At 39.8% G+C, this 16,742-nt stretch overlaps 1 protein-coding gene across 3 annotated transcripts in view; it reads right to left on the reverse strand.

The window, feature by feature from the left end:
• Nucleotides 1–1,532: 1,532 nt before the first annotated feature.
• Nucleotides 1,533–16,742, reverse strand: part of LOC115794462 (mannosyl-oligosaccharide 1,2-alpha-mannosidase IA) — a 196,257-nt gene continuing 181,047 nt past the window's right edge. Inside the window, exons 9-12 of one of the 3 annotated variants that reach the window (XM_030749989.1) lie at nt 15,908–16,127; nt 8,120–8,292; nt 4,895–5,010; nt 1,533–3,048 (exon numbers count right to left, since the gene is read on the reverse strand). In XM_030749989.1, coding sequence (XP_030605849.1) covers nt 2,907–3,048; nt 4,895–5,010; nt 8,120–8,292; nt 15,908–16,127 — 651 coding nt within the window. In that variant the 3' untranslated portion in view covers nt 1,533–2,906. The remainder of the gene's footprint in view (nt 3,049–4,894; nt 5,011–8,119; nt 8,293–15,907; nt 16,128–16,742) is intronic. The other 2 variants (XM_030749990.1, XR_004021173.1) reach the window with 2 other exon arrangements.

Raw genomic sequence — 16,742 nt, forward strand, 5'->3', positions numbered from 1 at the left:
TAACAGTTTTTTTTTCTTAAACATATTGAATTAAGGTAAAAAATCTGCACCTCAACCCCATCTTGCCTGCTGTCACTGTCCAAATACTGACTGAAAGTACTGATGGCAATTAAAATGTTCACAGTAGTAGCAGAGAAACCGTATTTTCTGGTAATACACCCTGGCACGTTTTTTTCCAGATGTCAAATATGATGGACTTGACAGAAAATAATATTTTATTGAATAAGAATGAAGGCATGTTTTTTACCTCTATAATTTGCCTTGGCACCAGACATTCTAATAAATTATACTCTTGTTTTCAATGCAAGATGTCACATTTTAATTTTACATTTAATTAGGTCCAACAGAAGAGTGAAGAGAGAATAAATCAGTGATATAGTCTGTAGTAATGCTATGCTTTGCTTTCTTTGACTGCATTAAGAACCTGGCATTGTGTTTTTGTTTCCTTGTAACCTCAGGTTAGTCACTCGATAGCTGAAATGCGAGTAGGTAGCTGACAAGAAGAGTTATGTCAAAGTGCTGAATAATGTTTTAACCAGATATCAGTTACTTGCCAGTTATTCCTTATAAAATTATCGTACTGGTTGAGACAGCTGGAGGACAACTGTGACAGCAAGATAGCAGTGGCTCTTTCTCCTTCGCTGCACATCAACTAGAGGTTTTGCGAAGGAGGACAGCAGCCCCCTACACTTCTGTCTCAGCTGCCCTGCTTGGCTTGCTGGGGACTTTGGGAGCAGCAAAGAGGAAAGAAAAAGAGGGGAGGGGATTACGTGCAGTGTTTGTCCTTTCCTATCAGTCTCAGGTGCATTCAAATGGACAGCGATCCTCCCATTTATGTCCCTGGGAGAGATTAGGCGTGCTCACATGTACACATTGTGCCCTTAACTTTTTGCCCCCATTTCTCCATTACCATGCCTAAGCTGAAGGGCAGATTGGTCCTGCTCTGTAGCTACAGGCTGCAATCTAGATTACATTTGCATGTAAACCTTTGCATTAGTTCCTATTTAAAGTGTCAGTAAGATTAATGTGACCAGATCCATGACATTTAAAGTACCATTTTTAAAATACCAGTAAATGCCAATCATGTCAATAATGCATGCGCATTCTATTTAAAGGAAAAGTGAAATCACTTCAAGCGACCATACTGAAATTAGAGTTCAGTTGATGGCAGGTAGAGCTAAATCATTTGGGGAGGATGATATTAAATCTTGCTTTGTTGGCCTGACACACTGAAAAAGGCGTAATGGCTAAAGTCCATTAGTCATTTTCTGGTTGTGATTGCTGGAGTGTTCCATAACCCTGAGATGTCCCCCTTTAATTAAATCTGTAATGAACTTCCTGCAGGAAAATTCTGAAACAAATCGAAGCAGCAGATGACTTCTCTTCTTCCATGTGATTGTAGTTACCTGCTGTCAAAAATCAGTGAAAAACAAAACAGTAAGACATTTGTTTTTCAGACTCAGGAAACCAACAAGGCAAATAACGATGACAACTGTGATTGTTTTAAATGTACAAAGTTGCACAGTTTTTAATCAGTATTTGAAAATATTCAACAATTAAAGTTAAAATCAAACAGTAAGAATAAGTAATAACAATAATTAATATCAGCAATAACTAGACTTAAAATCAGAACTTTTTATTTGATTTTTTTCCCTTTTTTTTTTTTTTTTACTGAAACACCTGAGGGGAGCAAATCAAAAGAGAACTTAGAAAAAAAAATAATCACTAAAGTTTAGAAAAAAAAAAAAAAAAAGACACAAAATAGTTGAAAGAAAAAGTCAAGACAAGCTCATACGGGGGTCACTCAGTTCATCTGTATGTACAGCACATTCGCTCCACAACTGTGCAGAAGAGCAGTGATGAAAAGAACAGTGATGAAAAATGACATCTCTGCTGCCTAACTGCCTTTAACACTGGTACTGGCAGCCATTTGGATTCACATGTAAAGGCAGGGTGAAGCAGAAGAAACTACAACAGAAACAGGAGAACCCATTTGGAACTGGCGAGCAAACGTTTACTTTTTCCTTTATGGTTGTTTTACAGTCACAGAACTGACATTGCTGTGTTTGTCACTTTGATTTGAAAGGCTGAAAAGACAGAGAAAGCACAGTCCCATTGGAGAAAAAAAAATATACAAATAACTGCGCACTGTGGAGACACGACCCAACATCATTCTTTTAAAAAAAAATGGTCCCTGGATGCATAAGATACAACCACTTTCCTGACATCTCTGAACTTTAAAAAAATTCATTCAAACCTGTTTCAGTAAGAAACATGACATCAACATCAGTTTAGAGGTGGATTTCAGTCATATTTCATGTTTGTACATTAGTCAATATTTAAACCTTATTGTAAAGTTTTTAATTTTCCACTAAATCTCACCAGAAACACATTAAAAGAGGGAAAAAGCAATGCAAAGAAACCTTTGGTCAAAAAGTGTACTCACAAAGGAAAAGAAAAGCACGGAGAGGATCTCAGGAAATCATTCATCACTGAAGATTAATGGAACAACAAAATCAAGGAGCAAAACTCAAGTGGTTTTCTATGTTTCTCTCTTTCCAACAGTATGGCCCACACTTCACCCCTCCTCCCATACATTTGGGTCTGCAAGTTAAACCAGTTTCCTCACAGAGGAAAGAAGGAAAGAAAAAAAGGTGCTCTTTTCATGAAAGTCATGTTTGTCTTGATTGTCCACAAAATAGAAGTGCCAGCAGGAAGTAACCCTGGCAAAAGGATTTACAATCACAGCGTAAAACGACAACATCCTTTACTGGAAAGGAATTGAGAGTCCTTAACGCGCTCCTGAAAAGACTCTGAACCTGCACTGAATTGGTGTTTGCGATATTTGTGTGACTGTGTGCGTGCAGATATCTTTAACTGTCTCAGTTGTTTGTTGCTGTTCAGTCTTATTTGGAGACGGTCTTTTCCTGTGTCGCTTCATCCTGCAGGCAGCTTCTGCGGATGATAGGCAGCGGGTGGGCTTCTGTGTTAAAGACCCAGTCCTCCAAGGAGAGAAGGTCGTCATCAGAGAAGAGAAGGTACAGATACCTGAACACACAGGAGGAATATCCGTTTAATTTACGCAAAACCAGATCACTGGATTTCTGTTTCTGCATATTCAGTGTCTGCCTGCACACTTCATCTTGCCAAGGGTTAGATGACTGATATCGCTCCATTTTTATACAGTAAATGCAAAGTTGCAGGGAGCAGCTGTAGGCTGTTAGCTTAGCATAAAGAATGGAAACAACTCAGCCAGCTCTGTCCACCTACTGGCACCTTTAAACTCTATGATTAACATGATATATGTAGCTTGTTTGTGTCTGCTGGGTGGGTTTTTATATTATTCTATGTCTCCTTTTTTCGAAGCAGCAGCAACGTCCTACATACAGTAGTTTGGTTATCCACCGTCTTGTCATGTTTACCACTTTCATTTGTGCACGCAGATTTAATAAAGAGTTCTTAAATTTACTGGAGCACCTGTCATAAAAATATTTTAGAATCTGTCAAAAAATTGTTATTTATTAGGCCAATAGCACATTGAATTTACATTTTTATACTCAAATTTGAACCGGCACACTGGCCTTCTCTGAGAAGTCCAAAATTAATCAAGTATAACATTCAACATCAATTTTTATGAAAAAAAAAAAAGTATAATATCTAACCACTGAAACTAATTTTTCTGTTCAGGTATGCAAGTAAATTAAAATTAAAATGCCAAAGTGTTCCTTTGTAATTTGACATCCTAATCAAAAAATAATAATGAGCTTTACCATTTTTGTCTGCTTTTTTTTACAAAACACTAAATTTGAAAATTCATGGATAATAATTATATTTTAGCATTAAAATATTTCAATTAAAGAGCTTGTGCATACTGGTAGATTAACCATTACAAAAAACATAAAACTCTAATTACAGTAATTACAATACTATTAATTTGGGGCAGCTGTGGCGTAAACATTGGATTGAGAGGTGATTTAATACATTTGTTAAGCACTGTATATTCTGATAATTAGGGAGCTGAAAGCAGATTTTGTTACATTTGAGCAAAGCCAGCCCTGCTGTTTGTCTCTGTAACGTGAATGTGAATTAACTCAAAGACATTAGAGTGGAATCAGTCTTTTTGTGTTATTCTTTGTATTTTCCAAAATGATGAAACTGTTTTTTAAGTGATCCTTTGTTACCTTTTTTTGCAAGTGCATGAAAGTCTTTGCACAGAGTACTGATGTGGCAACAGAGCAGTAGGATGAAGAGCAGTTTAACATATGCGTCCCTCAGTAATAAGTTATTACATCATTATCCTGGTTAAAATTGAAACTCCCAGAGGGGACTTTAAGTTTTCACTATAACTGTTTCTAACATCAACATTCAAGCTGAAAAGAAAAAAAAAAAGAAAAATCAGCCCATTGTTAAATAAGCCTCATAATTTGGTGTTGATGAGAATCCTGATGAGCTACTGTGAGCACTGTTAACATACTAACTGTAACAGTATATTACCTTTATTAAGTTAAACAGTTTCTGACACTGCACTTTGTCCAACAGAACTTTAATGATTGATTATGCACCTGAGAAAAAAACAGGTCTTTATCATCTGCTAGCTGCAATGCAACTTTGCAGCCCAAATGGTTTACTTTACTTAATGACCCAAGAATAAGGGGAGGTAAAATTTATTCATCCTGCTGCACACCACCTATTCATCATTCTTTCTTTTGCGTGCAAAAAATAGTGAGGCACACTCATTCACAGCACGACTGCGCTTCATAGACATAACAGGTAAAGGATTATGATGAATTCCCAGCATCCTCAATTACTTTTAAACTGACAATAATTCATGCATGTAGATTTTAAAAAGCCAGTTCTTTCACCGATGGGGATATAAAGTGGAAAAGGGACTTACTTAAGTGTCTCTGAGAGGAAGAAGCTCTGCTGCATGTTATCATGGCTGACACTCGTGGTGTAAACATCACGGATGCCAGAGAAGCCAGACTCCACTCTGCAGTGCTGCTCCAGGGCCTGGCAGGAGGCGGACAGGGAGAGGGCATGTTTTATTGTGGACAAAATGAAGACCACCTCCAGTTTGTCTCAGTGTGGCATTTCGCAAAGCCCATTTCAAACAAATCAGAGCACAGAAGGAAAACACAATCAGTTATTCTTCTCAAATTTTGGTGCAAGAATAGAAAACCCTTTATGCAACACCACTGTGTCCATCTACACCTAAAGAAAGAAGATTGAGCATGTCAAGCACTTCAGCCAGCTACACAATTGAAGCTTAAGCAATCCTAAATCTGACAAGGGCTAATGGAGAGTGGCTGAGCTAGCCAAGCAGATTAGCTCATTATTACCCCTGCTACAAAGGCCTGCCTTATACATGCTAATTAACAAAGACCCTGACGTGTTAATGCTTGATGTTCATGAAGAGAAGCGTCGTGCGCCGCTTTCAACCTTTGTGCCCGATAATTAAAGGCCTGTCAAACTCGTCAGCCTGATCTCTCCACTTCTGTGCGCACTAAATTAATGCTAAATCTTTCATGGCAGCCCTCTACAGTTTACTACAGTTAATGTCCTGTCTATTGCCACATTAATAATAGTGATCCCTGCACAACCTTCACCTCCTGCTAGTGGGATTGCTTGATCTACAAGCTAATGTATAGTGCCACACAATATCAAGGAAGGCAGTTCAGGGTAATTGAGGGTGTTAAAGGGGCTTGACATAATAGGTGAGTGCAATTTATAAAATGAAAATTCAAGCCACTACTAAGACAGGATATAGGGAACAAAATTACACTGTACGGTCCTCGGCTGCTTAAATGACACATTGTTTTTATACTGCACTGGCCTTAAGTGTGCTTTGTAGTTCAGCTGTTTGGAACCAAGGAATACATTTGTGTTCTTACTGACCTTTAAAGAGATACTCTAAACTTAAAACAGGTTTTTGATAATGGCAGGATATTCTCTCTTGAACTTGTACTGCCTCGGCTCTGAAAGGCTTTGGACATTACTGACGGCTCTAATTGAAACTGTTGGGGATCACAATGGTCCTCAACATACTAATGTCCCTGGTTTTTTTTTACCCTTAAAAGAACCCATTGTGGCAAAGTTACCTTGGGTCCCTCTTTATTTTTCTCTGGCTCCAGGATCACACATTCATGCCCACCCAGCTGCCCACTTCCTCAGCACCCCTCGACACTAGAGCCTGACCTGTTTATCGGTAGGCCAATATTATCTCTCTGCCAATCTATCGGTAATGGTCAATAAATGGGGAAAAAAAAAAAAAAAGTAAAGAAAAGATGAGAGAAACACCCTTCAACCACATTATGATTGTTGATGTTGCATAGTTTGTCCACCAGAAGGCACTCTGCAACTTCCTTGTTGGAAACACATTTTTGCAACAACCAGCTGGACTGAGCAGTGAGGCAGAGTGTAAACAAGAAAGAAAAATACACATAATAAACATTAGGGATATCTGTTTATGTTTTATGTGTAAGAAAGAAAGAAAGAAATTTGTGATACAGCATGTGAAAACCCAGAAATTCAAAATTATTTTAATGTTTTACTTTGTTTCCTCAAATTTCAAAAACCTCAAGATGAACATGTAAAAAACAGTAATAATTTATCTACATTTATATCCTGTCAATATTTAACTTGAAGATGTCAAACTGTCTCACTTCTTTGAAGTATTGTGGTTTAGTAATTATGCAAACAGAAAGTCACTTGTAGCATTTTTGTAAAGGATTACATTTCCGATTAAAAGCTCCACTAAGATTAAAAGAAAACTGACTGATCACAATCATCACCACATGGACAAATTTCACTGACTCGCTGGCCATGTCGGACCCCCAGGCATCTGTGGCTGCACTGAGCGGGAGTTCCCCCCTCACAACTGTTTACTGGACAGATTTGAGAGATATTGCAAACAATGAAGCAAAGATTACAAACACTAGAAATGCTGGAAAGTCCGGTTGTTGCTGATTGCATCATTTCTTTGCTGTCTTTCTGTGTAGCCAGGATTCTCAGCCTGCAACTTTGGCTGGCTTTTCCTGCTACGCCACATATTTGGAATTTATGAGTTTTAAATCACCAAATATGAGTATTGGTCTTAAAACTGATATATTGGTTGGGCTCTACTCAACACATCTCAGCCTTTTGCCTTTTTTTTTTAATTACACAGTGTGCGTAATAGGTGGAAGCTCAGAGAGTGTGTGTGTGTGTGTGTGTGTGTGTGTGTGGGGGGGGGGGGGGGGGGGGGGGGGGGGGGGGGGGGGGGTGACGTTGCACATTAAAAATGAGCCAAAACATGCTAGATGAAATCATATTGGAAGATGGGTAATTCATTAATCATTAATATATTTTTTTCTATTTATTATCATTTTTTGAGTCTCAAAAAACCTTACCAAGGGATTATGAGCATCATCTGCAGCTTGACAGAGGAAGCATTTGTGTACTGTGATAGGAAAGGATTCCAGCTTAAAAAAAACTGCCAAATCAAATATGCCGAGCTCCCCGCTGTGGTGACCCTCTGTGAATAAGGGAGCAGCTGAAAGCGATTTCTGTTTTTTTTTTTTAAATAGCTCACCAAGATGTTTGTGTAATGGTGTTGATACATTCGCCTTACTTCTGATTAGGGAACTGTATAAATTTATACAGTAGGACACACATCCACCTACACATCTGGTTTTAGCTGCATTTGACTTTCTGATTGATTACACGCCTGTGTTACCATGGTTACAAAACTATGATATATAAATTCATGCTTTTTCATTGTTGCCTAGCAACTTCTCAAAGGCAGGAAATAGTCTGGCACGTAGCCCCTTCAATATGGAAAAGTATCACTTTTACAAATTTTTGTACAAATTAAAAAATGATGTACAAAATGTTCATTAGTGAGCTTTGGAGGCACTAGGAGGTAGATTTTCTTAACTTCAGGACGGTAGAGACAAGCTGAGATGAATAAGTGAATTTAATATTAATACTATAGCAAGAGATTAATAGTACTTAATGGAATTATTACTAAAGGGACTAGTCTGAACATGTCTTAATCTTTTTTTTTTTAAACAAAATGTAACAGTGTGATCTTATATTCATGCAGGTAAGGTAAATATTAATGCTGGATTGATGATCCCACCTGAACAGCCTCCCAGCCCCACTCTCTGTACTTGGGGTCGTGGGTTAGCCTCCACATGTACATGTAGCTCTCAATTACTTCTGGTCGTAAAATGTAGTATCTGTCGCTCAGTCTGGTTGCTGTTGCCTCGGCTCCACTGTCGAATCTGAACGCTTCAGGCCCCAGTTTAGTGGCTGACGGAGACAAATACAAAGACAAGTTGTGGGATGATTTTCCTCCAGTGGAAATAAAAACTTTTACAACAGATCAGTACTTCAGAATTTCTGTTCAAAATTGCTCATAAAAGACAATGAAAACAGTGATGATGTTTGTTCATTGCTGTACATCAACTTTATATAGAAGTAAGTCATTATTCTCAGTTTAAAAAAAGGCTTAAGAACTCCACAGCTGTTCAAATGGTCTGTGGGCTTTTCTCTTTCTTCCTCATTATTTCCCTACCACAATTCAAGACTACATAGCAAAGAAACTCTCTTCAAGATGCAGCACAAAGGAATCTGTTCTTTCTGGGGTCAGGACAGGAGCATTGGCATAGCAACATTTTAAATTTAGAAACATTGCTAAACATGCTTACTTTGCTCTACTTGCTTAGACTTTTTTCTGAGTTTCTGGAATATTGTGGAGACCATGTCATTCAGACCCCCCACGACCCTGAACAGGATAAGCAGAAGAGGATGGATGGATGCTGCCATTTAGAAAACATGAATATGGCTAGAGAAAGCAGATTCTTTGAGGTGTCTGGAAGCAGCATTCAATTGGACTAAAAAAAATCATCTTGAAGTAAGACACTGCTGTGACAGCAGCAGCAGCAGCAGAGCTTTCTGGTCCATTATGGCTCATTACAGTGTGCAACACACAGAAAAACATCAAAGCAATAACGTGCTTAATGTTCCACACAAACCCACAAACTATACTAAAGGTCTATGACTGTATAAAGCGCTAACGAGGGAAAAACAGAAGACAACTTCAGTACAGGGAAATATGAAGCCTATAAACTTTCAAACAATAAATTCGTCAGTGTGTGCTAGGATCCCACTTGCTTTGGAAAAGGGAAATAGCATTAATAATTAGGTGGATTGAGCTGAATCATTGTTTTCAATGGGTAAAACGCTCAAAATTAACAATGTGAGAACAGGAGAACAAACTGCAATGGATGCTACTCAGCTCAAAGAAATAAACAAACTTAAAGACCGAATCATACCTAAACATATTAAGTATATGTTTAAGTATAAACATATAAGTATATTAAAGGAACAAAATTAAGTCCAGAGTGCCTGGAGTTCCACTGTAGCCCTGCACTTCTCTAGACATCTAGAGTTACATGTAAAAATAACTTTTGTCAGCTTCCTAAAGTCTATTTGTCAGGTTGTGCCGATGTATGAGTAGGGTTAGAGTTAGGTAGAAGTCCAGCGCATTAAAAAAAAAGAAATCTCCAAAAAAAAAATCTACCAAGCTACAAGTAACCTTTAAGTAACCCATACCAGGATGTAGCATAAAGTCAAGTTGCTCACACTAAATCACAGCTCCACTGAATCACAGCCTCCCTACACTTTTAAAGCACAAAGGTGCAGTGATTATGTCTGTACTTTTATTGGGGCAGCAGTCCAATCAGCTGTGGTAGAAGGCACCAAACAGGAATGGGGGCTTCAACACAGTAATCAGGATACAAAACAAAGGAAAAGGGGAAGAAGTGCAGGGACTCAGGACTGTAACGAGTGTAAGTTTGTTTACCTCAGTGGCAAAGAGACCGGACCTTTGACAGAGTTAGATTTGCCCAAGACAGACCATCACTTTTTAATTTCTTCTGTGCAGTTCACTCTAACTTACTGACCCTGTACAACCCTGAGATCGTGCAGTAGGTCTTTTAATGATTCCCAGGTTGATGTTAAAAATCAGAGAATGAGCCTTTGCAATGAAAGCCCCTCGGCTATGCCATAATTGGCCAGAGGACATCAGACAAGCAAGCACTAAATCTATTTTTACATCTCAGCTAAAGCATATCAAGCTCCATTTGAACTGTCCAAGTGCAATGAGACAGATGTGGTTCTGAGACGGCTATTCTGTATTATCAGCACAATATCCCAGTTTTCCTAATTGTTTATCAGAACAACTACATGCTTTATGCTTTCCACTCGGTACAGGATCAAATATCACAGAGGCAGCCTAAAATGTTGCGATATGGAAATTTTCTTCAAATGCTTAAATTCTGTGCTTTAATTTCTATTTTAATCTATTTAATTGCTTTGGATTTTATTTCACTACATACCTCTGTGCTTTGTAAACACTGTTTTTTGTTCTTTGTTCTTTGTAGACAGGCTACATAAATAAATTGATCCAAATCTTTTTATTTTTTTAAATTATTATTGTGTTTGAAGCTGACTGCTTTTACTGGGAATGCAAACATGTTCTCTGTTTATCTGCAGGACGCACAACAAAAAAAGCCTGCATACATCCACAACTAAGCTGTCCCTGGTCTCTTCTCCTCAAATATATTCACAATTTTTTCCTCAACATATTCACTGCATGAAGCATTACTGAGCCAGGTTTCTTTTGTTGTCTTTGGGAACTGAGCAGAACCCTCCAGCTAAACTCATCTTGGTCTGGATTATGTTATCTGCCCACTAATAAGGGCTTGAAGATCTTTAAACAGCCATTTCATTTGCTGAGAGCAGAGACTGACCTCTGTCAGCTTTACACAGTTCTGGTTAAACAAAACAAATAAGCAACTTTTCATATACAAATTTTGGACATTTTGTCAGTCATATTGGCTGTTACCACTGTGTTCACCAATTAAAATTTTAAATAAGAAATCTTTCTTGTTACTGTGATGACATTAGCATATGTATACTTATATATACAGTAAATCAGCCTTTATTGATTTTATGCTTGGAGCTTGCTCCTGTGCTGCTATGATGAGTGCCCGTGTGCTGTCTTTTAGTGCAGCTTTGTCCAGCCAAAGGTAGGACAAAGCTACCAATGGCTTGTAGCTGCCAGCACAATGTCATCCATGTAGAGGAGGTGGCTAATGTTTGCTCCATTCTGTAGTTGGTATCCGTAGCCAGTCTTGTTCATGAGGACGTTCAGGCCTTTGCAGAACAGCAGTGGGAAAGAGGATCTCCTTGGTAAAACCTGCACTGGATGGTGACTTGTGCAATTGGAAGTTGGCCTCTAATGTTGTTCTCATCTCCACTGAATTCCTGATGAAGGCTCTTAAGGTCCTTTTGATCTTGTATAATTCTAGGTATTCCAGGATCCGTGTGTGTGAGGCATTGAGGAGAGAACCAAAGCACTCACCCACTGGATCCTGTTCAGGGAGGTTGCTGCGACCTGCTCTTCCACTAGGGTTGTTCTAATATTGTTCTCCTGCCACTGAGTACACCTTAGATGGTTCAGTGGAGAACATCTGGTTTATTCTCCTGGCTTCTATATCTCTGGTATAACTCTTCACATGGTTAGCCTCAGACCTCAGGTATGGACAACTTGTTGTAGTTCATCACACCTTTCTGCAGCTCTGATAATAGTTGGCTAATTTCCCTTCGTGCTGCCTTGATCTTAGCCTCTAGTATTATTTTCCATTGAGGGTAGTGCTCCTTATAACCAAGGATCTCAAAGATCACTGTTGCTGTGGTATAGAGCAGCTGGTTGGTTTCAGTGATGGTCGCAATAGGGATTGTCTGCATTCCTATCTTCTAGTAGACTTTCAGACAGTACTACAGTACACATAGTCTTGGCAATTGGCCATGGAGGGTCCAGGTTTCGAGCTTAGCCATGATCTTCTCTTGCATTCAACGTACCAGTTGTTCTTGGGGCTTGATATCCAATTTTGGAGTGTGGATGATAACTAATCCCTTACCTGACATCCTGGCGACCCCTTACTGTAGCATTTTTGTTGTACCTCATCTATCTCTAGTTGCTCAACACTTGACGATGACCTTATTAATTTGCTCATATTCTGGTAGCCTGGGGGAATACCTAGCCTGGAGACTCTTACTCAATGCATGCCCCGTCCAGGATTCAACCCCAGACGTATTTTTCCTAACATGGTAGTGTTGCCACTACACTATCCAGCTGCCTTCTCAAAAAAACAGTAACCTTTACTTCTTCCTGCTGCTTCCTATGAATTCCCCATTTCCCTGCACCAGTTTGATGCTGTGACGATGGCAGAGATCCAAAAGCAGGAGCAGGAGTCTTTATGGTATCGGTATTTAAGAGACAGCTTAACGGCAGCCACTCTACGTGCATGCAAGAGCAAATCTCATTTCTCTCTCTTTCCTGTAGACAGCTAATCCAAGAGCTTCTAAGCACCATTCATTTCCTGTAATGAGTGAAGAAAAACCTGGTGGCTGACTATAAAAGAGAAAGCCAGGGAAGCCTTGTGGGTCTGCAGATCAAAATGCATTTAAAGCGTATCGAGGAACCTGTTATGTGATGAGTCACATTAGCTTACTGGGGAAGGAACACTTGAAGATGAATCCCTTACAGCCCACCCAACAGTGGAGGGATAAAAAAAAAAAGAAAAAAGATTGAAATTAGGAGAAGAGATTATTGTCAGGGCCACGACAAATACCAAGGAATAGATCAAACAAGAGTTTGAGCCCAGTGTATGTGGGCAGGTTTGCTTATATGTTCTTTTTTTTATTGCATTTTCCCCCTGGGTGCATCTTTAGAGTGCTGCCATATACATTGTCATTTATGGGTTGGAGCCAAAGCAAATTTGCCATTGGAGGTTTTATCACAGTGTTTACTCTTCTAAAGTTGATCCCCATTGCCTCTCTTATTATCCCTCTTTTTCTTTCTTCCAAATACATTTCAACAAGCTGTTATTATCAGTATCAAACACACTCAGAGGCTCCCCGTCTGCTGCCCTACAGCTGTGAGACATTACAGAATAACTGAGAAGTTTAATTCTTTGCTGCTCCTTATTAGACCTGTCGTTTCTCTGCTGAGGTGAAGCCACCAAGAATGCTTCTCCTTTTGTGTCAGGGCAAAATTAAAACGCCCAAGGCTCTTTTAATTTACAATATTTCTCTCCTAGACTCAATTTTCTTACTCTGAATGCTCCCATAAAGTCTCCTAACAAGACAGATATAGTGCACTACAACAGTGAATTCCTCTGGCTTAGTTGGCTGTGAGGAGAATGAACACCAAATTGAGAAATAGATTCGGGATAAAACAGTCAATCACTTCAGAAGTAGATTTTCTCTAGCAACCTGTCAGGTCAAGACAAGGGGCTACATGTTTGGGCAATTCTTTTTCCTTTTTGCATAAGCTTTGGAATTTGGGTTGATTTATTTTTAAATGTTATTTAATAGGAAAATTCTCTGTGTCACTCTTTAATAGCCAATTAGAATCAGTGGCCTTGTTGGCAAATGGTCAGTAACAGATTTAATAAAGCAGAAACTTTCAAATGGAGAACTTTGAAACTCCAGCAAAGTAACTGAGTTCTCACTTTGAGACTCTAATGTGTTATATGCTGGTAGCTGACTGTGGTACTGCTGCCAAACCTATTATTTATTAAGTAGGTAATTTTTGATTTGTGCAAAAGCATCTCCAAAGCAAGCATATTACTTTGTGTTATGATCCAGGATCATGTATGTGTTGTTTTCTGCTTGGACCTCCCACTGGAGTGTATGTGGGGTGTGTGCTTTGGTTCTCTCCTCCCTCCAAAGTGTGTGTCTGTGTGTGTGTGTGTGTGTTGGCTGTTGTAGGTGGAGAGTGCTGACTGGCCAGGTTGAGGAAGTGCCTGGTGTGGATGATTGGATGGACAGCAACTCTTATCCTCCAGCCGACAGACACCTCACCCCTGTCCTTGTGTCCTCCAGGCCCAACAGCAGCCAGCTTTTTTGCTAGGGATTCTGTGTGAATAGCATGTGCTGATTTGTATTTCTAGTCCTGTTATTGGTAACCACAAGTTTTGTAAATAGTTTTAGGGCTGCATAAAACGATTATTTTAGTAATCGAGTATTCTATCGATTATTCCAGCGATTAATCGAGTAATCGGATAAGAAATACTTTTTTTTAACAGTTTATCTGCATATTTTAACTTCCGTACTGCAGTTTTTCACCTGTGAACAAACAGCGGTGAATGGAGCAGCTACAAAGTTCTCTTTTCTTCACCTTAACACTTGCTGATCAGGTGCTTGATGAAGGACCTCCAGCTGTTTCACAGATTTAATGGTGGTTACTAAAAGAAAAAGCTGCTGTTTTGGACGCTGGAAAAACGTTTCCTTTTTCACTACTTGAGCTCACCGTCACAGCTTCGCCTCTTTGCGCTTGCGCAGTTAAAACCGCTGCCTGCTATGAGTGTTTTCAAAAACTAGTGGCTGCGGGAGCCATGGCGCATGTGTGAGTAATGGTGTAATGCTTTGTATTCACAAGCATTCTCGAAAATACGTTTCTACTGCAGGTCTATATTTAGTCACTAATAAGGGATTAAAGTATAAAAAATATTTTGAAGGAGCCCCTCAGTCCTGGGGGGCGGGCCTTCCGGTACCGAACCATCGCTAGTGCTAATGGCCCGCGCTCGCTAGCAAACCAGTTCTGGTAGCTACAGCGGAAGTAAAGACAAAAATAGCAGCTGAAATTCTCAGCGAGCACAACACACACAGACACACAGAGAGCAGTGGAGGCGTGGAAATGCATGTCAGCGACAGTTGCCACCCGTCCCGTAAAGTACGGAACACGGCATGTTACGGAGCCGTATTCCACGGAGTCCCGTAACATACGGGGTTCTGTATTTTACGAGACAGGTGGCAACTCTAGTGATGATCCACTCTGTGTTAAATGAAATCCATCGCAGCGACGGAGAGCTTTTTAGAATGTGTGCTTGTGTATACGTGAGTGATTCACACTCCAGTCCAGTAGGTGGCGGTAATGCAGTTCTATGTTGGTTTGCCAGCCCCCAATAAACCCACAAAAAAACGTCAGCACTAATGCTGCTAATGCTAGTGAGGAGCGCCGCTTACACCGAGACAGCTGAGCGCTGCAGAGTTTAAACGAAGCATCGACACAGTAAATTTGTGTCGATAAATTTTTAGAATCGATTTAATCGAGTTAATCGATGAATCGTTGCAGCCCTAAATAGTTTATAGAAAATTGGAAACATTTACCCACTCTATATATTGAGCACTACAGCAGTCAAGTGGTAGTAAGAAGTCTTTCTGTTGACACCAATTTCCTCTTGTTAATTGGCTAGGAGCTTAGGTTAGATATTTGCCTCTTGTTTGCCTTTTGTTTTTGGTTAGGTAAGGATAGGGAACAGTAGAACCTCTTGTTTGTTTGGCATTGCACAGGTCCGAAGAAAATGAACTGCTTCTTAGCATCTTCAGCTATTCTGTGTTGCTGGCCTTTTCTTGGGAGTGGTTGGAGTGGGGACTTGCACTCATTCACGTTACGTCATGCACATCCCATGTTATGTGCATGTTAGCGGTAACATGCACATAACATGAGATGCGACCCTGAAGGACACAAGAAGAGGAGCGAGGTGGCTGTCAGCTGGAGGATAAGAGCTGCTGTCCATCCAGTCATCCAATCCAACACCAGGCACTTCCTCAACCTGGCCAATCAGCACTCTCCACCTAAAACAGCCAACACACAGTCTTTGGAGGGAGGAGGAGAGAATCAAAGCACACACATACACTCCAGTGGGAGAAGCCAAGCAGAAAACACCACATGCATGATCCTGGATCATAACATTTGCCTTTGAGGAAATTATAAAAGTATATCTTCTGTCTTTAGGTGTAATGTTGTGTTTGAAAGGCACAACTATGGTCTGGTCTTTTAGACATTTACCTGAGCGAGTATAGCTCTCATGGCATGTATTTGTGATCTCAGCAGCAAGGTCCAGATAGTGCTGCCTCTTTTCCGGTGCACCATCATCAGCCCCAATTCCAATCATGCCCCCCGAGAAGCAGGCCAGGTGGCCCATCTTATGGTCCAGGATTCCACCTCTCCACTCAGCCATGTAGGTGAGACCACCAGGTGACTTCTGCACCAGGTTGGCTTCAATTGCCTGCAATAACACATACATTTAGGAACATTTAATCCTGATATGCCTACTGTCATCGATCACATAGTGTATGCACAAAACAGTTACCCATTTTCAAATGCTATTCAAGCAAAATGATCAATTAAAGATTTTTAAGTTCCTAAATGGATCTCAATAAGTGAGGAGCCTTTGCTGGATGTATATCTGTTGTTTTGCCAGACACAAGCTTTACTTGGGTACATCGCCCAGGCCATGCAAGTATCTTTGATGACTTGTTTTAGCACAAGGCTATCTACGATTGATACACAAAACACACTAGTAGACAATCAGTCACATTTTTTAAGTTTAGTTGCTGCCCACAAGCTTGCTCTGGCCCCTACTGTCGCAGCGTTTCCCTCAGAATCCAAATGGTTGTGACAGAAGTTTGACAGACACAGACAGGTATATAGAAATCATGTTAAGAGCTTGGTTTTTCTAATGCATTTATATTACAGCTTATATTATATTCATAAGCTGTATTAGGTATTTAAATGATGATGAGCTGTGCAACCAAACTTTCTACCCACAGCTGCGTGTGTGTATGTTAAATAAATATCTGTTGACATCCCTACATTCTTGTCACACTGTGTCACATTATGA

This window comes from Archocentrus centrarchus, chromosome 16 (assembly GCF_007364275.1).
Source record: "Archocentrus centrarchus isolate MPI-CPG fArcCen1 chromosome 16, fArcCen1, whole genome shotgun sequence".
NCBI lineage: Eukaryota > Metazoa > Chordata > Actinopteri > Cichliformes > Cichlidae > Archocentrus > Archocentrus centrarchus.